The following is a 24,268-nucleotide window of genomic DNA, read 5'->3' on the forward strand; positions in this document are numbered from 1 at the left end:
TCCATTCTCGTGATTTCCATTGCCTTGCACATGTGTTATTAATGGGCGGTGACAGCGACTTCACCTGGGCCGTGCACTTTGCAGAGGGCGCATGCGCCAGTCCCGTTTGCGGCGCCTGTAGCGTCCGCACGCCACGATATCCAGCAGGTTTCAGCGCGGGACTGCTGAGGTGATGCACACGTACCGGAGATTTGTACTTAGGACGCAGGACGACACACATCTCCCGGTCGGGAATATCCTTGTCGGTTTTAGGAAAAAGGATATTCGTACTTCTCACTCACACTGAACGCGGTAAGAGCTCCTTCACTTTCAAAAGCGCCTGCAGTGTCACTACATTCTGTTTTGAATTGCCTGTCTTTTTACTAGACACTTGAACCGCTGTATCATCATGTGACTTTCAACGGTTCAAGCTTATCTCGCCCTTTTTCTATAAAAGTGTGTTTCATAATGGATACGTTGTTTCGCTGTGTTACAGTAGGCCAGAAAGGACAATATCTATGCATTTACTTATTTATTATTCTACGTTAATGTTTCAACCTCTTAAGCCCGTACATGGCATACACTAAGGTTTTTCACTTCGCTGTGCTCATCGTTTTATTACTGTGGTTGTCAATGGGCTGGTGCCTGTGTTTGTTATATATTTGCGTTAATAAGATAACTCGAGTGTTTCCACGATTGTGCATCAGTGCAGAATGACAGGTGTATAGTCCGAGATTCTTCCTCCCGTTTAATCACGTGCAGGAGAGTCCCCGTAAGGACGCCATTCCACAGTGGTTCCAAGGTCTTTTTAAAAGAATTTTGGTCAGTGCCGAGCCTACGTGTGTGTGCGTGATTGAATTAATAACTGCAGCCTATTGTTAATCTGCGCCAAAGCTGTCTCTGCACGGCACATATTTTACAGCCAAAAATAAGAGACACACTCCGGTACGTCTCTGACTTGGAGGTTAAATCCACAGTTGTTATAAGACATTCAGTGAATGGACTGGACAGTTGCATGACATAATATGCCATGATTACGTGTTTCCTGTACTGTCCAATAGTAAATGGGCAATGACACCATTTTCGCAGCTTTGGCGTTGTATCTCGGCACATTAGATTTTGAAACGAAACAATGAGGTTAAACTCCAGAATGTCAGCTTTAAATAAAAGTTGTTCATATGTGTTTTGGATAAAGCCTATAGAAATCAGAGCCCTTTTTTACAGCCCACACTAACCCCATCCAGTACAATCAATGACATAGTTGGTCAGTTATCATAATATTAAACTAAATGTGTAGCACTTGGTGGTAGGTCCTTTGCAGTTGATAACCGCCTGAAGTCAGTGACCCAAAGTCATCACCAAATCCTGAATATCTTCCCTGGTGATGTTCTGCTAGGCCTATAATACATCCGTTTCCAGTGCTTGTTTGTTTTGGTGGGGCTTTGTGCCTGCAGTTACCAGTAACTGAAATTCACATTCAGTGCCAGGGCCAATTGATTGAATCATGTGGATCCTAAAAGCTTTGAGAGCGTGTTTCAGGTTTGTCACAGACACACCAAATCCCGTGACTATGCATCTGCTTGATTTATTTTGTTTTGGGATTTTTTTGTTTTTGTTTGTTTGTTTAGTTTTTTCAGTCTCATAACATAATGCTTTTCTGGCAATGACATTTCTTAGTCCAAGATACCAACCTCAACTGCTGCATTTAAAATCACCTCTCAATCTTTGGCTGGCTACACTGCACTTCAACCAGTAGTGCAGTGACACAGCTGTCTATGAAGCAGCTGAGTAGTGAAATGCCCCCATATCATCCCCTCTTCACTACAGTGTGTATTACGGTCTCCATTACAGTCTCTGTTATGGTCTTCTAGAAGGGGATGACTGTATGTAACTATGTAACAAGAAAGGCTGTGATGCCAGTATTGCCATATATGCCAAAATAGATATAATGACCCTCAACACAAAGCTTAGACATTGTTTTGTTTCAAATCCAATGTATTGTCACAGTCTGATTACACTGGTCAACAGTGATTTTGCTTCCCTGTTTATGATGTGTTTTTGCATACTGAATCTAAATATGTTTTCAAAATTTCTCCATAGTTTTTTTTTTTTGTTCCAGTATACACATATATCAATATGTATAGTATGGAAAAGTGGCACCAGCGAAAGTAGATACTCTCTATGTTGGCATACTGCTGGACACTGAAGAGGGACGTTCCTGAGGCAAAGTATACACAAAACCCATGCACTGTACGTTTTAGAAGTATGTTTGTACACATTTTAAATGCAATAATAGCCTTATCTAGGAATAAGTAATATATAATGAATGTACAATTGACACACTTAGAAACCGTTCATTGTAGTATAATTCTAAAAGCAGATTTGAAGGCATAATATAATGTACTGTAAAGTCCAACTATTTTAGTCCAGGGAAGTAAAGAAGGTAAAAAAATTTGTTGCCTCTCTCTCTCTCTCTCTCTCTCTCTCTCTCTCTAATATATTATATATATATATATATATATATATATATATATATATATATATATATATATATATATATATATATATATATATATATATATTAGCTCCTATAGTTGCTAGCCTCTAAGTACAAATAAACTCTTGGGTGGTGTTCTGAGCTCCAGAGGTCTTTGTAAGCTTTATTGTCTTGCTGGGTCACAACTTGCGTCGCTTTTAATTGTAATTCGCTTTACCCCCGACCCTGCCCAGCCTGGCTCCATGACAGCCCAGGCCATTTCTCATGCTGCATTGAGGCAGGGAGAATCCATTCAAGAGTTCCGGAACAAAGTGCAAGGAGAAAAAAGTTTCCCCAAGGGTCAGCGCAAAAGGGGGAGGGTGGTGGTTGTCTTGTTGCTATGTCGCCATGACAACTGACACTTTAATGCGCGAGTCCTGTTGGCAAATCCTAACCCATTCCGAAATTGTGCATCCTTATGGTCATTAGGGTATGTTGTATTCCAAACACTATGAAATGTCTAGTCAGACAGGGTCAGGTATCTGATCATGGTAACCAAGAGTGCGGGTATTTCTGATCTGGTCAGTGTTCATTGGCTGGAAGTTCTTCCTTGGCCTTCAATAATGTAATTCAGCATAAATCACTGTGGGAATACAAGAAACAAGCACTTGAGAGGATTACGCCATTTGATGCTTACACCATCCATCTCTAGTTGCTAAGAGCAGAGCGCAGGAACTCCCTGAAACAGTGGTCAGTATTCATCAAAAGGTATGGCATGTGATCAGATTGTCAAAATAAGCATTTCCTCCATGGCTTGCATAAGGGGCTAATCATTCTTCACACTATTTCTGAACTTATTCCCCTCCTATGGCACCCGCTAATGGACCTTAAAAGGGAATGCATTCACCAGTCAATCCAATTCCAACACCAAGTAAATATCAGGTGTTTTGGGTCACCTGCTTTCCACCTGCTGTTCTACAGCTCCCAAGCTGTATTTTTATGCTTCTGTAGCTAATGTCTAGACCCACAGCTGATTTATGAGACCTTGTTGTCTAGGGTGATGATATACCAAGATAACTTGGCTCATGTTAAAAAAAAAATTGCCAGTCTGAAAATGCAACAGTAATAACAACCTTAGGGTAAAGATAGTAATTCAGTCCTTTTACCATTGCTAAGTGCAGTCCATCTCTGGTTCATTGCAGTTAGTTCTGAAAGAGGTGAGAGTTTTTTTTAGAGTCTTATCTAATGTCTTATTGTATTTTGTCTGAATAACCTGTGACTAAGTTTTGATTTAAAATTTATACTCCGTTATCATTTATACTATATAGTGGTCATAAGGCAGGGTACTCTCACTCTCTAAAGAGACAAAACTTACAGTACTGTTTTTAGTGCCTGTTTTACATGTATTTGGAAATTGGCGACTATTGGATAACTTGCACTGAAAAATACATAGGCTACATAAATATATACCTACATGCATGTACATAGATTTATGAACACAATGCAATCTAAGGTGTGCAACAACATTGGATTAGTGTGAAAGGATCAAGCATGTCAAACCCATTGAATTGAAATGTACCAGTTGCTCACGTATTTTGGTGTCATCTGTTAGGCCACATGTATATTTACCTCTGAGTATCCTTGGATGCCCATGTTTTCCTGGAAAGAATATGAACTTGTAATTCCACTAATCATCCCGGCCAAATTGCTGCAGTCCTTTTTATTGGTTAGATATAATCTTTCTTCTCATGGAGCTATATAACTTATAGATATAGACTCATTTAATTCAAGGTAAACTGTGCAGCTTTCTGTTTGAGTGATTCTTTGATTGGAATCCAACTAAGCAATTTGTTGGCGGAGTGCAGTCATTATAACGGTATTCTTACAAGACTATGTGCATGTGTATGTAGGTGCACACATTGTGCTATTTGAAATCCTTGGTTTGCTTCATGAAATTAGATTGATGCCCATATAATATCTCTGCTTGCAATGCCCTTGTTGGTTTATACAGGTCAGGACAGATCACAGACTTAGTTAATGGTGCCATATGTTTAAAAGCTTACCCTCAGTATTGTGGGCTGTAATTATGACCTTGCTCTTAAATTGCTGAACATTTACTGCACTTTGCTGGTTGTCAAAACAGAATTAGTATAGATGGGGAGACATACTCTCAGCTGTATTTGGTTTGGCCCTCCTTTAATTTTGGTTGCTTTTGGAAAGCTCCATCCCAGCCCATTGGGGGTGCCCATCAATCGGGTTGCGTGACATTGTTAATGGCATTACACCTTTGATCCACCCAGCAGATTGTTCATTTTAAGCTAGGCATACATATGACTTCATGGTGTAAAATGTGGGACTTCCCCAATTATGCATTACACAATTTAAAGCTTAATTTACTTTAATAATTTCAGTCTTCTCAAAGTGGCTTGCTTCTTTAAACTGGCTTAGATAGCCAAACTATAATGCTCATACATCAGATATATTGTGATATACAGATTGTTTATCTTATATAAGTTTGTCAACATGTGATGCCTGCATCAAATGACTGTGTGCATGTATAAACACGTTATTGCTCTTTAGGAAACTATCGGACGTGTGTATCTGAACATGTTTGCTAGCAGAGTAAACAGCTATCAGCTTAGGGAATTCCAACATGTTGCTCGGCTGTTTCATGCAAAATGTGTAGTACACATTCTCACCTGTATCTTTGTAGCAATTAAAAAACTGAATACATGCCCATCAGTAGGCTTAGTATTCCTTCAGTCGCTGTGCATGAGGTTAAGTGGATGTGACTGGTGTTTGGGTTAAAAACAATCAATTAAAAGTCATTTTACAAACATGACTGAGCACGGTGTGCCTACCATGGTGTGTCGCTGTGCTGTGAACTGCAAAATGATTTTGACAGATTGGTAAAGGAACACTTATGAAATCCTAAAAGATCCGTTTAAGGACTTTTGACTAAAAGGTTTACTTTTTTTTTCATCAAAGCAATAATATAAATGGTTAGTGGCACTGTTTTTCCATTAGTCTGTCAGCAAAGGTAACTTGTATATGATAAAAATGGGATTTTTCTGCTTCTGCACCATACCACAAAATTATGGAGGGGAAATAGCTGACCGGGTTTCTAGAGTGTGTGAGCTGTGATGCAGTATGCGGTTAGTGTGGTGTGTTTCTTGGCGTGATTTCTCTTCCCTTTCTTACACCCTAGACATTATGAGGTCTAGGAGCCCAGTGTTATTTGAGAAATCTATTCTCATCCCTGCTGGTTTCTAAAGCCCTTTCAAGTAAAGGTTCCAGAATCATGCTACTTAGTGTCACTAACATTTGCACTGCTTTCATCCTCTGCGTCTGAAGTTTAAGAATTATTAAAACTTTCCTTCTGCTTTGGTCCCACTCAACTAATCTACTTCACAGTAACACATTCCTGTGGATTCTTTTTGCCCTTAGATATCGTCTACTCTAATGACCAGGGAGTATCGATGTAGAACACCTGCATGTGGCAAGCAAGAGATCTTGTGTCGCTATCCATCCACTAGGCAGGAGAACTAAATTCAAAGCCTTCCTCTTATCCTTGAGCAGGCAAACGTGGAAGGACATAGTCATAATGTGTAATGGATGCAAAGCAAATGGCAGACCCCTTGATTTGAAAATGGCCCAGTTAGCAATTGCAGCAAAAATGTTATAGTACTACTGAAACGAAAGCTTATGAACGCTCAGTGCTCAAGGGCTCGTGTATCAAAGACTGATGTAATATATCAATCAAAGCCGGCCTATAAACTTACCATCTGCTAGTAGCCAGTCATGAGACGGCTGTGCCACAGTTTTAATTGTCTTTGATTATAGTTTTAAATGATCTTTCTCTCTCCCCTCTTTCTCCCTGAAAGATAGCTGTATTTGGGTCAAATATAACTCTGTCCCACAGCTGAGTCTAAATTAGCTTCATTATAACCATCCGTGAAAGAACCACAATGCTTTCGGACCAGCATAAAATCGAGAATGCTTCAAAGTAAACAATTTTTGCTAACAAAAGTCATTTAGATGTGAAGACAAACACCATTTAATTGGGGCTGATTCCCCTTGGGAAAACCATTCTTGAGGCGGTGGCATCCAGTGGCACACAGGAACTGACCGCAGGGCTGAGGAAGTGCAGGCGTGGTTGAACGACAGAGACGCTTCCAGTCGCAGTGGAGTGTGGGGGGCTGCACTCACCTTCCTGCTGTGTTTTGTTCGCTTGGCTCTCTTTGATGTGGTCAAACTGGCTTGTGCAGTTTTGGCCAACTCCCATTAGCCCCCCTGCCCCTGAATGTCATTAGCACCTGACTGAGCTGCTGTTCTTTAGCTGCTTTGGAAAGCAGCTGTACCGTGCTAACCCTTTTGATATACACAAAGACATATTTAATTTCCTTCATTTTTCGTCATCTTCTGATGAAAAGCATCGTTACATATTGTACATATTCATGTGTTCAGCAACTGTTGCATCAAAAAGTAGCATCACATGCACAACCTCTTGATGGGTACCTGGTTGAGGTGCTTAAAAATGATAATAATAAAAAGTAGGCACTTATGACAATGTAGGTGTGGATTTTGCTCAAATATGTTTTGCCATATTGGATAAAAGTGTCAGCTAAATGCTGTAAATGTAATGACCTTGTGGATTTGAATTTAATGGTGGCAGGAGGTCAGATCATACACTCCAAAAGAAGAGGGGGAGTGATACACTGCGTGAAAAAGAGCAATATTGGATGTTTGAGTTCTCTGCTTTCGGGCCTTAGTCAGAAATCTGATATGAAGATATTTTTATAGAAGGCATAGTTGTAATTATTTATTACGCTTTGCATAAATTTAAGTAGGTATTTTTAGTACAGAGGTGAATTTTTAAAAAGATATTTATTTTGGTCATATTTCTTAATTTTATCTTGCTATTTTGATATAATTCATATATATAGTATACTATAAAACATAAAGTAGTAATATTGTATTGTAGTATTAATGCTATATATAGTATGTAATGATAATCTATTTCACTTGTATGAGGAGCACTGGAATGGTCATGTCACTGCTAAAGATCCACATAGGATTGAAATATAATAAATGAGTAGTGCAGTCTAGTGTGGGGGCTTTGTTTCCTCTTTTTCAGAAATTGATTTGCCATGGTTTTCTTTTGCATTACTGAATAGTGTCAAAGTGCAGAGGACAACTAAAAATGCGTAGCCAAGTTGAATAAATATCAGAGAAGAGGAAAGAGACTATATTCCCTCAAAAGGTACCCAAACGTGACAGATGGTGGATAAGACACATTACACTTTTTGCTCAACAAAATGGTGGCCATGTTGTTATATTTTCAAGGGACACTATCTTTTGTTTATCTGATTTGAAGATGGCCCTTCTCAGAGATGGGGATTCAAGTCTTCCTAACCCAACCCAGGTGTTACAGTCTATCTCTAAACTGGTGTTTTCACTCTGTGTGGCACTGTGCTACTTTTATGCTCAGCCAGATGCTGCTAACTAAATTTAACTCTTTTGCCTTACTGCCCCAAGTAAGCTCTCACTGTAAATGGAGCATGTTGCCTACACGCATGTATTCTTGTCCTTGGTGTAGTGGCGTGGTGTTTTATGAGAGGCTGATTATTTAAGATACTCGAGACTTGATGATAGATTTACATCACTCTGAACAGGTTGCACTTTGAATCCTGAATACCTTGTGGGTCAGAAGAAAGTTACGTCAGCTCTCATGCCAGATCTTCTAAACTACACATCGGATTGGTCCCCATTTAGACTTATAGCAGGTCTAGGACCAGATTTCCTTTCCCAAAGCTAAAGGTTTGCTTAAAGAAGACACATAACTGGTTTTAGATCAGTGGAGAGGGAAAGGACATGGAGGCTGTAAGGATAAAATGGCATATTCTAATTATATTGCTACATATTGTAATAGTGATATGCCTAGTGATATAGTAAAATGTGTGGTAAACCCTTGAATGTCAGGGTAAAAAGCATTATTTTCACCAAAGTTATTTAGGCTTGTTGGATCATGAGGATGTCAGTTAATCACAGCCCTCACAGAGCACTCATTTTATGTATCTGAGATTAGGTAGGATGCTCACAACACACACAAAAATACACACAGGGGCACCAACAGGTTGCTACCACCTGTCAGTCTTAGAATCATACTAACTCTGCCCATGCCCATTTGGTGCCCTGTATACACACACACACACCACACACACAAAAACAGTGACATACTTTTTTCAGAGGGCCTTTTTGCGTTTCACAACCTTTTACAAAATGCACTAAAACCCCAAGTATTTATTTAGGGTGAAAATCAGATTAATTAGCTAAGAACAGACCATTTGTCGGAACATTCAACAAAGTACCCCACTGTTGTACGTGAAGTGCAAGCATTGTTTAGATGTTAATTCTTGAGTCTCCTTAAGCATTTCTTAATCGTTTTGTCTTTCCTCACGTCTAACAGGATCCCATTAATAAAGCTCTTTTTGTTTTTTTCCCTGTTCGACAATGGATGTGCCTCGTGTCGACAGGGAGTAGATTACATGGTCACCATGTCGGGTTAGTGCCCTGTGCCTCGTCTGCCAGACGTATTAGATATCAGCCTTCACCCACAGCATGGTACCTGGAGGTGCCAAACGAATCCGACGGGTGGAGAGAACTGGCTTGGAAGAGTAGGGATTGGGTTGCATAAGTCCTGACCTGAGAAAGCCAGCAATATAATGCATGTGCATTGTAGCTGCACACGCCTGTGTGACCATTAGCATGTGTTTGGCATGGACCCGGGAACACGCAAACGTCAACTAATCAGAAAAAAAACACACATTGTTCCATATGTCACCCTTTAAACAGCCTTTTGAATGCCGCTATCAGTGTGCGGGATGTGTCCAACATCCCTTGTTTGCTTGACTATCCGAAGGTCTTGAATTCACGTGGCAGTTTATCAGAGATATTGCAGTCCATTGTGGCCCTAGCATTCTGTTGCCATAGAAGCTGAGAGGCAATGGTTTCTCTTTGGTGGATTTGATAGAGTATGACGTGGGCTGAGCATGCTCCAGCTTTGTTTTTGTAAAGCTCTTTTACATGGAGTCCAATCACTTAGCAGATTGAATGCGGTTTCCAGGGATCGATAGACTATTTTTAAGTCAAATTTGAAAACACGGGATAAATTATTGAGGTAAACAAAGGAGAGCTGATGTTATGCTGGTATGATCGGTTTGTTTGAAAATAGGCCAAAATTGTGAACAGACAATCTATTGCCCAAGTAGTTTTAAAAGTTTATGTATGTTTTTATATATACACTCATCGGCTACTTTATTAGGTACACCTTGCTAGTAATGGGTTTAACTGCCTTAATTCTTCATGGCATAGATTCAACAAGGTGCTGGAAACATTCCTCAGAGAATTTGGTACATATTGACAGGTGGTCTATTGGACTGGGATCTGATGACTGTAGAGGACACTTAAGTACAATGAACTCATTGTTACGTACCAGTTTGAGATGATTTGGGCTTTGAGAAATGGCGCGTTATCTTGCTGGAAGTAGTCATCAGAAGATGGGTACACTGTGGTCATAAAGCAGTGGACATGGTCAGCAACAATACTCAGGTAGGCTGTGGCATTTTAAGGAGTGCTCAGTGGTATTAAGGGGCCCAAAGTGTGCCAAGAAAATATCCCCCACAACATTACACCACCACCACCTGCCTGAACCATTGATATAAGGCAAGATGGATCCGTGCTTTCATGTTGTTTACTCAAAATTCTGCCCCTACGGTCCGAATGTTGCAGCAGAAATCGAGACTCATCAGACCAGGCATTATTGATTTATTTGACACATGATTTATTCTACCCAGTTACATGACTCCAGTTATTTCCAACTTTTTGTTGCGCTAAAGAATAGCACCCCTGCCCCAGCCCTATAGTCTTTTAAAAAATGTTCAACTCCTAAAAGCAAAAGACTAATCCATTGTGTGGGAAAGGGACTCGCACCACCACTCTTTCCTTTAGGGCAACCACTGATACTCTGCGGCATAACCCACCCACTTCTGCCCCCCACTGCAGCCCCACCCCACACCTCCTTTATTTGGGAGTTTGGGACCTTTTCTTATTACCAGCTATTTTGTGTGTGCGTGTGAGAGGGAGAGAGAGAGAGAGAGAGAGAGAGAGAGAAAGAGAGAGATGGAGAGAGATGGGAAGATAGTCAGATAGATCTGCCCATTAAATTAACAATGGCCTTTGTACAGAAAATGGACTTCTCAATGGAGACCTTAGTAGAGTCACTACTCACCAGACACTTTTAGCTTCATTCAGACATGTCTAGTGTCCTCGGGCTAGAGCTCTGATCCTCCCAGATAAAGAACCTGCCAAGTGCTTATATCCATGCTGACACTGGATATATAATCTTCAAAATAATTGTTAATGGTTTTAATGTTACGTGTAATCTGAGGAGAGATTATAATATTAAATGCATTTGGTTGCACTTCATAATAGCCTGAACTGATTTTAAAAATCTGCCCTCAGTAATGGTGGGCTCCTTCTTGGTGAGAATTGCTTCTCCAAGGAGTGTCTGACATTGCAGCAAAGACAGGATTGTCTGAGACTGTTAACTCTCTCCTCTCCCCTCCTCAGTAGGGTAAAATTTGCATGTAGTGGTTTAACTCTATGCTGATCTCTAAATGATATGTTAGCCTGCCTTTAATTTTCCAGTGCTCTTAATATTCTAAATTATAGTAATGACGGCACTTGAATGTAAACCTAGTACTTTTATAATTTTGCCTACAAGTATATGTACTCTATGTCTGTACATTTATTTACATGATTACACCCATCATGTAAGTTTATCATTCTATTATTATAACCAGTGTAGCTGTAATTTGCTAGCAGAACAACCGAATATACTCACTGACCACTTAAAGAGAGGCCACTTTTTACCTGCTTTCACTGTACTCTTAAGGAGTCTTTTTTTTCTTTTAGGTACTTTTTATAAGTGTATTATTACAAACTAGACCAAACTTCTACCCCATCTGTCATTGGTCAGTTTCTGTGCCACCCAACTGTAGCCCTGTGGTCATTTTTTTAGTCATGCCAAGAACTGAGCTCCATCCTCTTCGGCCTATGAATTAATTACCACATACAGTGGCTAACTTGGCACAAGTAACGTGGAACCGGAGTCCTGGCCCAACTCCAGGGACTTTAATTAGTAAAAACCTCATAGGATCAAATGTGGGGGACAGAGGAGAGGGCCTACTGGAGTTAACTGTGCATCAAACTGTGTGCCTCAAATATAGAGTCGTCACTGCTTCTCACGTGGTTCAGTCACAGCACTGTGCGAATAAGCAACTGTGCAGAAAGTATACTGAATCCTTTTTCTCTCTGTGACTGTGTTTTACCTAAAGAGGAAAAAATGCATTCATTTTTCCTATTGTAACAGGTGGTTTCCTTTTGCTTAGACCTGCTTACATGCAATAGAAGTGCTGTGTCAGTTTGGGTGGGACAGGAGTTTCATCTCTGTCTCCTTCATGCTACTGTGGCTGATGACACAGGCTCTCCCAGCTGAAAGCTGTTCTGTGTCAGCTGTGACGGTTCTATGGAAGAAGAAACCCGATGCCTTAGTAGTGGACCCTTCAGCCGCTCATTGTCACCTGCACAAAGGCCCCCACATCAAAGGAGCCAAGAGCATGAGACCAGCTCAGTAATGTTCAGTGGCTCACACAACTGCTGCTTTCACTGATTCAGCAGTTATAGCATGGAAGCACAGCTGCATATACAGACACACAGGTTCATGCAGACTAACCTTATATATGGTCTAATGAAATTAAGGTTATAATAAGATTATTAACTGGTTTCCTTATATATAATATATATAGCTATGTCTTTATTTAAAATGGCCTGATCATTGATGCATAAATGACTTTATACTTAGCTAGCCTAATCCTTGTTTATTCAGTTTATGTGTAGTGGAGTCTTTGTTGGGGGCTGAATATTTCTTACTCTGAGAGTGAAACAGCTGCCTTTGCAGGTGCTGATTGGTCAGTGTTATGTCGCCCTGGCAACCTCCTGTGTCGCTTGTGCTTGGTGTAATGTGACTCATTTGCATATTCAAAGGAGAAGTGTGGGCTTAGGTTTAGAATATCCTGTACGCAAACAATGTGGCATGCTAATGTTGAAGGTTAAGAAAAAAAAAAAAAATTTTAAATGTAATATATATATATATATATATATATATATATATATATATATATATATATATATATATATATATATATATATATATATATATATATATATATATACTGTGTGTGTGTGTGTGTGTGTGTGTGTGTGTGTGTGTAAAAGTAATGTTTAAATAATTTATTCCATGGAATAAAGTTCCAAGAGTGCAAATTTTCGTCGCGGTCGCCCGAGTGCCGCAGGGCGCGGAACAGGACGCAGACTCCTTAGAGTGTGACGCACATTTATTAACATTGAACATATAAGACGACGGTGGCACTCACACATAACATTAACGGTGAACACAACTACACAGACAACTCGCGTTAAATAGCGTGAACATGAACACAGGCTACAGTAATAGCAACTGTGGTCTTACAAATATTAACGATAGTTATACAAACGAACGGACACACTAGCAGGGGTTTATATACTGACGAACATACAACACTAAACTGTGCAGGTGTGTGCATTCAAGGGGGGCGTGGTTACAAATAACAATAGTGAATCCCAGTGCAAGCGGCAGGTCGTACCACGTGACTAGTGGGGGGAGCATTCCGTGACAGTATTACTTGCAAGAGATGTAATCAATTTTATACTACAAGAGAAGGCTTTCTTATCGGTTTGTTGAACACCTTTGGGCCAACAGAAATAAGGATTTGTCATTTCCAGTGGCGAGGCAATTTAATACTAATGCACACTGCATTAATGACATAATGCATTGCCAGTTGTTGTTTTGGCAGCAATGAAATTAGAAAACTCAAAGAAGCCTATGGAATTAATGTTATGATTAAAATCTCCTTTTTCATATATAAACTGGTTCGTCCTACTATTAATTCAAAAGCACTTTGCTTGCACAGCTGATGGAGGACCTCTGTCCAAAACTTTTTTTGTTTCTCTGGAATCCTTGTTTACTTCACTACATCTCTTACTAGAATACATGGCCGTTACTCACCTAGAATCTTCATTGGATTTTTATATATCATATAGGCTTCTTTAGATAGGTTTGGAACTGTTTGATGCATTTCTATCTGAGTGTGATACTAATCAATAGCAGCTTGGACCGTCTCAGCTTTGTGAAGAAGAGGCTACAGCATTTAGTAAAACGCCACTGTCTCTCTACATGCTACCTTTATCCAGCTAACTTTAAATAGTGACTACAAGTCAGACTCTCATTGTGTGGTGTACCTAATTGAAAAGCCCTTCTGAAGGCTAGCTTTCAATGAAAATATCATAAAAAGTCAGCAAAGTTGGCCAAATCCAGTTATAAATCTTGGTCAGAAAGGAAAACGGAAGTATACCTAGCGAACAACTAGTTTGTTTTTGTCAACTGTAGTTACATTTTGAGGACTGCTGATCTGTATTTTGGAAACAGTATTTTAAGGTCGCACGTACACAAGATAATAAATGAAATGTGTTTCGCTTGCAGTTCATCTACTCCGTATGTCCATTGCCTCACAAAAACTTGCAGTTTTGTACAGTTATCCTTTTATTTTAGGTACACTGAATGGATTGGCAAAACATGTTTAGTTTTTAAATATATTTGAGCTTGGATGAACAGTTGGTGTAGTATAAAACTATCCACTTTTGAGAGGATTGAGCAATACATGATGTCACTAATGTAATTAATGTTCTGTAAAGGAAATTTCTGGTGTCAAATCATGGCATGGTGAAAAGCAGACGTCCCTGGGAGAGTGCTCGTTATGTAAAGTCTAACGAGCGGAGATTCAGCTCGTCTGTCAGCGTCGTTTTCACACATTGAAGGCTGACTTCAATAGCTGCAGCTGAACAATACTCCTACTGCTGCTTGTTCCTTGATCGTGCACAGCTGACTATTCTTTGATGTCCCCCCCCTCCCCCCCACCCAATTCCAATCGCTCTTGGATCCCTTGCTTGATCGCTCTGGAATAATTCTCCTTGTGGTGTGTGCTCTTGTCCCTCCTGCAGTTCGGCGACACTGACCTTTGACCTTTGACCTCTCCATGGTGGGCAGAATCCCAGGAAAGGAGCAGCCGGACATTTTGTGTCAGAGCTGAAAGATGGGCTGTGGTGTGATCGACCTGTGCGATATTGTGGGCTGATTCCTGAGGCAGTTAGGGAACAGGCCACTTATGTATTTATTTAGATTATGTATGTTTGTAAGATCTTTTCAAATATATTCACCCAAAGAAATCATGATGGCTTAAGCGAGAATGAATATATGATTAAAAGGTAATTTAATGTGACACATCTTGACATTTGAAAATAATGCAATAAACCTGTTATATGTAGAAGAAATGCTACACTTAATCAGTTAGTTTTTTTAACTAAATCACTCAAAGAGGCTACAAACCCAGTCCACACACTGGCCATCCAGGCTTTGCTCCGATCCCATCGCCCTCAGTGGCCCCTGTGACGCCCACTATGGCCAGCGGGGCTGCTGTTGCTGACCCAGCTAGCGAGCAGCCAGTGAACGCTCCTCCGGGTTTCCCGGGCCCTCCCAGATGCTCAACCCCTGGCCCTGACCATGCCCACAGCCCCAATCCAGACTCTGCCATCGGACCTCTGGCTGTGCCCCCACCTCCTCCACCGCCACCTCCACCTCCTCCGGCCCAGGCTGGCCTCCTGCATACCTCGCGGAGGAAACGTCGGGTGCGTAGCTTCTGCTGGAAGCCCATCCCTGAGGAGAAGGTACGCGGCAAGCCCAACATATGGACACTGGCTGTGCGGCAGCAGCAGTACCAGATCGATGTGAGGACGGTGGAGGAGCTGTTCGGCCAGCAGGAGGAGGTGCGCCTCAACGCAGCCGGTGGCCCATCCAGGGCCAGAAGGTCCCAAGGCTCCTTCAAAGAGAGCAAAGATGAGGTGAGCTTGGCTGGAGTCGACCTAAACGCGGGTGCGCAGGCGATGGATGCTGGTCCTGACTAGCATGTCTCACCCTTGTGACTACCTCTTTTTCATATAGTCATTGCTGAATAACATGCTTTAAGCTTAATAACTAAATAATAAACCTGTGGTTAAATCAGCTATAACCTTCAGTCCCAAGTCAGTGTTATGTTATTATACATTTTCAATTTGACCATTTTTAATAGCTGGAATCAGGCTGTCATACTCGAATTTTAAGTACTGTTTTGTTTTATGTGGTATGTTGCTTATATACACATGGTTGTGGATCCCATGGCAATAAATGAATAAATGTTGTCACTTGGATTGTAATTTGAAGATGCAGGTTAGATCTCTGATTTAAAAAAGGATCAGACACTATCTCTTAGTGTTTCCTTAAAACTTGCACTTAAATTTTAAGCACCAGCCCCCTGAATGTCTTCATGACTACTGAAGTTCCAGACTGTCAGAACTGGCTCCTATTACAAACATCTTGGCATTCATTGTTAGCTTGTCAGTAATCCAATGGGATTCTGGCATTCTTGGTGTTGTTGACATTATTTATGGGCCATCACAGTAATTCTATCTGTGTCAAGGGATTGAGGATACTGAGCTCATAGATATAATAGTGTGACTCGTATTCCAGTGTATGTCAATAAATACCCAAAACACAGACAAGATAGGTAGGTGTACACTGAGAATCCCTGCAGTGCATTTAAACTATTTCCACAATCTCTTTCTAAAAGGAATATACACTAGGTTAGAGGTGTTACAGTTACAGAATATAGCTGACGCTTTTATCTAATGCAATTTACAGTTATGACTAAATATAATTGAGGGTTAAGGGCCTTGCTCAGGCGCCCAACAGTGGCAACTTGGTGGTGGGGCTTGAACTGGCAAACTTCCAATTACAAATCAAGCACCTTCACCACTGAGCAGCGATGTGTAGTGTGAGCTATTTACAGTATTATGAACCACTAGAGTATGCATGTTCATCCATATACTGAAGGTAATTTTGGTGACATTTCCAACATATAAAAAAATATATTCCATGTGAAATCATTGAAAAGTATCTATTTATGTGGCATGCCTTTAAATGAATGGAATAAGCTATGATATCAGTTGCCAAGTTTGATATCTTTGCTTTGTGAATCATCAGATAGATCTGACACAGTTTCACTCAAACCCTGCTGTGTAATGTGTTATGCAGGGAGATTTAAAAAAAAACACCTAAAGATTAGTCAGCTGATCACATTTAAATTATCTTAATTTAAAGACTCCTAATATTAGTATACTTTTAAAATATTACTATACCAAATATTGGTGTACTGTCAAAATATCGGTATACCAAATACTCTGTACCGTAATAAAACATGAATTTCAAGGATACTTTTATTAACAGTGTATGTTTTAATGCAAAGTGTCTGTGCCCAGACTTGGGATCATGTTATCTACCAGAGGATTGATTATAGCACATTAAAATGCTATTTTTTTGTTATTATAATATTAGTCTTTGAAGGATACTATTATGTAACATCTTTACATGGTCTTATACTTCTACTTTAAGATTTCTAACTAAACTAACCATCAGTAAATATTTATCTGTGCTATACAAAGCATTTTGTATAGTATATAACATGCTAGATCCATTTGTAATATATTTTGAATATAGCACAGGAAGTGCTGCCATAATATACTTATTGGTCAACTCAGAAGAATACCTGAGAAGAGGTGTAAGAATGTCACATAAACCCAGCGAAACACTAAGTGCATTTCACTTTTATACATCCGTATATGGAAATATGTATTACAGATATGAAGACGCACACCACTTTTATAAACATGCAGTATGTTTTTGTTTATCCAAACCTAAGTTCGCTGGCTCACTTTGGCATCTAGGCAACCTGCTCTGTTTCTGACATGGATTTCTGTGGTTGCTGTAGTAGCCACTCGTTTATTTAGCTTCGTAGTCACCTGGGACTGTGTGAGGTTGTTTGGATCTAACGAAGCCTCCACCACAATTGTTTACCCGAGGCGGCTCAACCTATGTGTGGATTTGCCTGTAATTCCACACGTCACCACATTGCAGATCACACGTCACATTGCAGATCACAAACACTCATGAGTCATTCAGGTGTGAGTGTATGCAACCAAGCCCCAGCAACATATGTGCTAATTATTTTCTATCTAAGGAAGAAGTGAGTCATAATTTGAACTAGCTCATAGGTTGATGGAGAACACTGTCAAGGTATTATCTATAATGCATAGAAATTGATCACCTGCCAGATGTTATTAATGTGAGGTTTATATGGGGTGTGAAATCACTTTACATATGGTACATGTCAGAAAAATAAAATTCAATATATATTCTCATCTATTTTTTTTTTTACTTAAGCTATATAAACAATAAAGCACACAAAGTCCATGAAAACAGGATTTCACCCTTATCATCTCTTTTCTTTCTCCAGATCAGCATCTTGGATTCCAAGAGGGGGATGAATATGGGGATTTTCCTCAAACAGTTCAAGAAGTAAATTACTGAATCTCTTGCATAAAATATTGTGTGTGTGTGTGTGCGTGTGTGTGTGTGCGTGTGTGTGCGTGCGTGTGTGTGCGTGCGTGTGTGTGCGTGCGTGTGTGTGCGTGCGTGTGTGTGCGCGTGTGTGTGCGCGTGTGTGTGCGCGTGTGTGCGCGCGTGTGCGCGCGTGTGTGCGCGCGTGTGCGTGTGTGAGAGGGAGAGAGGGAGAGAATGAGCAAGGGTCTATATGTGCATTTTAATCCTGGAGAAATGTGATGCTTTTGCTGTGGGTGTAACTCAATGCCTCTGTGTAATGGTACTTTCTGGTGGCTGATCATGTGTTCATGAGAATATGTTTGTGAGTAAGCTAGTGGAGTACATTAATTTACTGTCATTTCTGTGACAAACGTGTGTGTGTGTGTGTTGGGACAGTGTTATCACCTGCAGCTCTTGAGTAATCAAAGCAGATTTAGTTCTCATTTTGTCTGCCTGTTGTGGAGGATAGTGTGCTAATTAGTCCCCAAGGTGACTCACACACCTCTAGAATCCATCCAGGTTTTAAAACAAAATGATTACATGGCAAAGTTAGTGATGAGGGATGTTTGTGGCTCTTTTACCACACAGGAAAGATGAAAAAGTTCTTGCTAACTGAAAATTAACTGAAAGCCCCATGGTGAGCAATAATGGGCAACAGACTTCCAGATAGTTGCAGAAAGTGTACATTAAGAATATAGCATGTATTTGCATTTTTACTGTCAATTTTCATATCGGTTCATTCATGTTTTATGACATCCAAACATATCTCACATATTACATTACATATTAACTAGCACTACCTGTAACCAAAGTGAGTATAAGAAGTGAATCATAAAAGGGCAAAGTTCAAACATTTCAAATAACTCTTAAAAAGTATTATTGTTCGATATTTCATTTCAACATGAGCCAGTTACAGAATAGTATTTTTTTTTTTTTTTTTTCAGGGTAAGGATCAGGTTCACACGCCAATCAAGTACACATGTGCCCCCAGTACCTCCAAGCTTCCGTTACTGTCTCCTATCTCAGGGTTGACCAACTATATTGCATGAGCTAATATAGCTTGTCTGCTACTAACCGAGCAGGACTTTGTGTCCCAAAGGTCTAATCACACCATAGTGGAAGATATACGGCTTGGCAACAGTAAGCATTATGGCGCGGAGCAGCTTGAAGAGCTGCAGAAACTTCTCCCGGAGGCAGAGGAGGTGAGACACCCTCCAAACGCTTGACTGCCAGTAGATGGCATAAAGCAGGGCCACTGAGGCATATGGTCATTTTTATAGTGTTGTACAAGATGGATGGGTACTCCCATGTTAAATTTTGTGCTAGTTGTATGTTTGAAAACGATAAGTAGTCTTTGTAAATTGTTGTAAATAAAATATTTTCCCCTGAATGTGTAGATCAAGAAACTGAGGGAATTTAAAGGAGACCCTGCGAAGCTGACCCTAGTAGATTCTTTTATGTTTTTGTTGATCCAGGTACCACGGTAAGAGATGTACTTAGTTATTTTAACTAATACACCGCACTTCAAAAGCTGCTCACGACATCAAGCCACACATTGTTTCACAACCCAGACACATTTACAGAACTCTATTGAAGCAGGTCTATCTATCTTCAATTTTCACTTCATAAGACCATAAAAGGGTTATGTTTAAATATGTTTAAAACAGGGAATGAAAGGCTACAGGGGCTGAACTACCCCTTTAATGCAGATGAAGGATTAATGTGTGCGGGTTTCCCTGACAGCTTTGACGTGCGGATCGAAGCCATGGTACTGCAGGAGGAGTTTGCACCTTCGTGTTCGGTGATGGGTGGAGAAATTAACATCGTACGCCATGCCACTGATGGTAAGATGGTGGGGTAGTGGTAGCTCAGTGGTTAAGGAACTCGACTAGTAGTTAGAAGGTTGCCAGTTCAAGCTCCACCACCACCAGGTTGCCACTGTTGGGCCCCTGAGCTCAAGTTGAATTCAGAATTGTAAGTTGTTTTGGATAAAAGTGTCAGCTCAATGCTGTAAATGTAACACCAGGGGAAAAGTGTGCTGTCATCACTCACAGGTGACCCTGGTCTCAAAGCGTAAGGGGATACTTAGCACAGCACCATGCCTGAACACCATTTCAGCGGCATGGAAAGGCTGGCAGATAGATTACAGGCCAAGATGTGAGCGGGGGATGAGTGAAGTGATGGAGAAATAAGAAGAGGGAGTTGGTTAATGGGGTCAGATGAACAGGAAGTCAGTTCTAGACCAATTGTAATTCTAATCCATCTGTAAATTAATTTGCAGGTAATAAACCAAGATGGTAAAATATATTCTATGTATTTTCTATTTTTCATGTATTTTATTTTTGTTTTATGCTAGTACAGTTTTGTGATAGATGATTGCAGAAAAACTGCTAAATTACTTTATTGCTCACTCTCTCACACACACACACACACCAGTTTGATAGCCCATTCTTTCATTCTCAGCAATTTTGAAGCTTAACAACTGGATCAATAAATAGCTGGGTAAATTTTTCCACAGGGCCCAATTCTGAGGTGTACGGGATGACTTTGCTGATTCCCCACTTCTCATGGAATTGCCCTGCCTCAGATATCCATGTCCTATAACATTTCACTACCAAACTGAAGTATTTCTTTAACACTGTAATCGGTGGCTAAGGAGTGGGAAGTTTATTTTGGCCAAATGTACTTGGTTTTCTTATGTTATCCAGACTCTATACAGTATGAACTCAAATTGCTATTCACATCTCTGAAAGAGATCTTTTTTAAATTAATCTGAGTGGCGTCATGTGTTGTGGCTTGCAATCAAACTACTATTGGCAGTGTAAAATAAATCTCACACCATAGGGTTATGTAATGAGACATCTTTTTGTTGATTTGAATTTCTATTAACAGAGCTAATGACATGTGAGGAACTCCACGCCATACTCCACTTGGTGCTCCAAGCTGGAAACATCATGAATGCAGTAAGAATATCTTCGCTCTCTTGTTCTCCGCCTCTTAACTTCTCTTCTCCATTCATTGGTTCTCCGAATTTCCCTCCCACATGTCACTTCCTCTCACTCTTTCTGTCCCACTTTTTACTATTGTGTCTCTCTGGCTCGTCACACCTCTCCTCCCCTGTCCGTCACCGTGGTTCCCGATGGCATCACTGGCTTTTAAAGTGCTGGCAGCACACTAACATGTGTCGTTTCCCACAGGGGGGCTATGCGGGCAATGCTGTCGGCTTTAAGCTATCCTCCCTGCTCTCTGTGGCTGACACCAAGGCCAATAAGCCGGGCATGAACCTGCTCCACTTCGTGGCCCTGGTGAGTGGGTGTGGAGGAGTGCTTGAGTGAGTGGGTGTGGAGGGGTGCGCTTGAGTGAGTGGGTGTGGAGGAGTGCGCTTGAGTGAGTGGGTATGGAGGAGTGCGCTTGAGTGAGTGGGTGTGGAGGAGTGCGCTTGAGTGAGTGGGTGTGGAGGAGTGCGCTTGAGTGAGTGGGTGTGGAGGAGTGCGCTTGAGTGAGTGGGTTTTTGCTTTTGAACTCATTTTAGGCTTTGGTCTTGTGCTGCTCAAACTGGACCTGGCACAGAGATGATATTCAGCCAAATTCTACCAAATTCTTGCTTAGTGTTTGGTTCTATCAGATTGCACTCAGTGGAATATAAAAATGAACTGTCAAATGCATATTTTTCTTTATTATGAAGTGTTTAGTTGTAGCTTTTCTCAATTTTTCAATATACATTTGTTATATTATTTTAGACGCTACGGATCTGGGTCTATATAAATATAAGTGACTCAAGCGTATTTGTAAATTTTGTTGTTTAATTCTACATTTACTTCCTTTCTAACAGGAAGCACAGAAGAAGGATGAGAATCTTCTTAATTTCCCAGAGAAGCTCACTCACGTACAGAGTGCAGCCAGGTTAGCATGAAGCATTACAAAGATCAGAATCCTCCGTTTCAACTCCTGCACTTCCTGCATAATACTGCATTTTCAGTTTTGTGTATTATGAATACAAAACACTATTGTGAATTATACAGCAGTTAGGACCGACCTCACAATCTGATTGGTTGAAAAGTGTTCTAACTGTGCTGATATTCGCAATAACAGCATGGGTTTTTCATGCCTCCACTGTATCATCCTACTGATCTTTTGCTAAGTAACGACTAGCTTTGTGCACATACAAAATCAGGAATGAATAAAATGAATTTTATAAGATAAGATCTGACCTACAGCCCATTTGGTTTACCTCCAAAGGAGAGTGTGTCCACAGGCACACATCAAATTCCAAGTTTGCCATTTTGAAAACATTTAGATGTTTTCTAAATGTGATGGCAGAATGATTAAACACACTGTGGACACTAGCAAGGTGAGTTGGGCTGTTTGATGCCAATACCTTTCCTACAAAGCAAACCTTTTTCTAACTGCACAACTAATGGAAATGTGCAGATTAACATATAAAAATAATGCTATAACTTTTATAAATAAATCAATTCTATCTCTTACGTAATTTTATTTTTAGTTTTTTCCTTTATTTCCTTCATCTTCACTTAATTTCACCTCATTTTTGCTTTCATTTCAAACTAACGTTACTTAATAGTGCTATATAAACTGCATGCCATTTATACTGTGGGATGATCTACAGCATCTGTTCGCAGTTAAGATCTATTTGCAATAAAACGCACTCCCTCTTGTGGTTCGACCTTTTTGTAACCCTAATATGCCCTCTCCATAAAACAGCATACTATTATTAGTCATTCTTGCACTGATCTTTTCTCTTGCTTTTCCCTTCCTTCCTACTTTAACACCTTTCGCTCCTGCTCTTTGTTCTATCCACCTCTCTCTTTGTACACCACTTTGCTGCCAACCCTTTGTGATTCTCTCTCTCTCTCTCTCTCTCCATCTGCCTTGCCTTCCTTGGCTCTCGCAGGGTCTCAGTGGACAACATCGAGGCAGAGTTCTCCTCACTCTACGTACGCACGCGGTCTCTGGAAGAGAAGATCCAGAACGACACAGAGTTGCTCATGCAGCTAGGTCCATTCCTGCAGGTCAGATTCTTACAGTAGTTTGTTAAGACACCAGACACCTACTGGAATCTGTCGTGCAGATCAGACTGCCGACAGTAAACTCACCGCTCCAGATAGCACCACTGTAATCTGCCACCTGCATATCAAACTTCTTTTGTTCTTTAAGTCTTAACATACTGTTAGAATTTTTCTGTGATTAATAGTAACAAATAACTGAAATTATTTATGTAAATGATCTCCAGTTTCACTTTTAGCCAATAGGAAAGCTTTCTGTAAAGGTGTATGTACTATATGTGTGTGTACTTGATATACAGCCACAATGACATACTCTAGAGTTTTATGCACTGTTTTTGAAATCATGGAGTATTCTTGTCATAAGACAAATTTAACACAGGCTACTCCCTCTCATATTTTACAGTGTGCTCTGGATTTTATATTATCTTACTGAAATACCTCATCAGTATTCTATCCAAAATATTTCCATGAATACATACATTTAGCTGACGCTTTTATCCAAAGCGACTTACAATTATGACTGCGTACAACTTGAGCAATTGAGGGTTAAGGGCCTTGCTCAGGTGGCCAAAAGTGACAACTTGGCAGTGGTGGGACTTGAACCAGCAACCTTCCGATTACCTTAACCACTGAGCGCTATATATATATATATATATATATATATATATATATATATATATATATATATATATATATATATATATATATATATCTCTAATATAACATAAGTTATATTAGATATATTAGATATAGTTTAGTTTAGTTATATTTTATATTTAGTTCTATTTTCTTTACACCTTATATGGCCCTTTGTACTAGAGTTCTTCACAGACCCTGCAGGACCTGAAAAGACGCAGGCTAGACCTGCGCAAGGAGGGTAATGCCCTCATCGATTTCTTCTGTGAAGACAAAGACACATTCAAACTTGATGAGTGCTTCAGGATCTTTCAAGACTTCTGTCTCAAGTTCAAGAAAGCCGTGAAGGTAGAAACCTGCTGATTCCACTCACTGACCCAAGGTCCTTATTATGGTCTCAGAAAATTAATGTTCTAAGAAATTATTTCTAAGATCTAAGAATTTAATTCATAGCTTTGCAAAATAATGGTCAATCAGTGAAGAGAAGATGTTACCGAGAAAAATCTGGTCCTCAATATTTGTGTA

The 24,268-nt window shown here is 40.2% G+C and overlaps 1 protein-coding gene across 3 annotated transcripts in view; it reads left to right on the forward strand.

The window, feature by feature from the left end:
• Positions 1-5: 5 nt before the first annotated feature.
• The window catches only part of fhdc1 (FH2 domain containing 1), a 30,450-nt gene continuing 6,187 nt past the window's right edge, over positions 6-24,268 (forward strand). Inside the window, exons 1-12 of one of the 3 annotated variants that reach the window (XM_081714549.1) lie at positions 6-291; positions 2,080-2,229; positions 14,615-15,511; positions 17,998-18,059; positions 19,183-19,285; positions 19,481-19,566; positions 19,827-19,927; positions 20,976-21,046; positions 21,281-21,388; positions 21,916-21,986; positions 22,996-23,113; positions 23,927-24,091. In XM_081714549.1, the coding sequence (XP_081570675.1) occupies positions 15,071-15,511; positions 17,998-18,059; positions 19,183-19,285; positions 19,481-19,566; positions 19,827-19,927; positions 20,976-21,046; positions 21,281-21,388; positions 21,916-21,986; positions 22,996-23,113; positions 23,927-24,091 (1,326 nt within the window). In that variant the 5' untranslated portion in view covers positions 6-291; positions 2,080-2,229; positions 14,615-15,070. The remainder of the gene's footprint in view (positions 292-2,079; positions 2,230-14,614; positions 15,512-17,997; positions 18,060-19,182; positions 19,286-19,480; positions 19,567-19,826; positions 19,928-20,975; positions 21,047-21,280; positions 21,389-21,915; positions 21,987-22,995; positions 23,114-23,926; positions 24,092-24,268) is intronic. The other 2 variants (XM_081714551.1, XM_027016537.3) reach the window with 2 other exon arrangements.

The sequence above is a fragment of the Electrophorus electricus genome, chromosome 5, assembly GCF_041902795.1.
Source record: "Electrophorus electricus isolate QZ-2024a chromosome 5, ASM4190279v1, whole genome shotgun sequence".
In the NCBI taxonomy this organism is placed as follows: Eukaryota; Metazoa; Chordata; class Actinopteri; order Gymnotiformes; family Gymnotidae; genus Electrophorus; species Electrophorus electricus.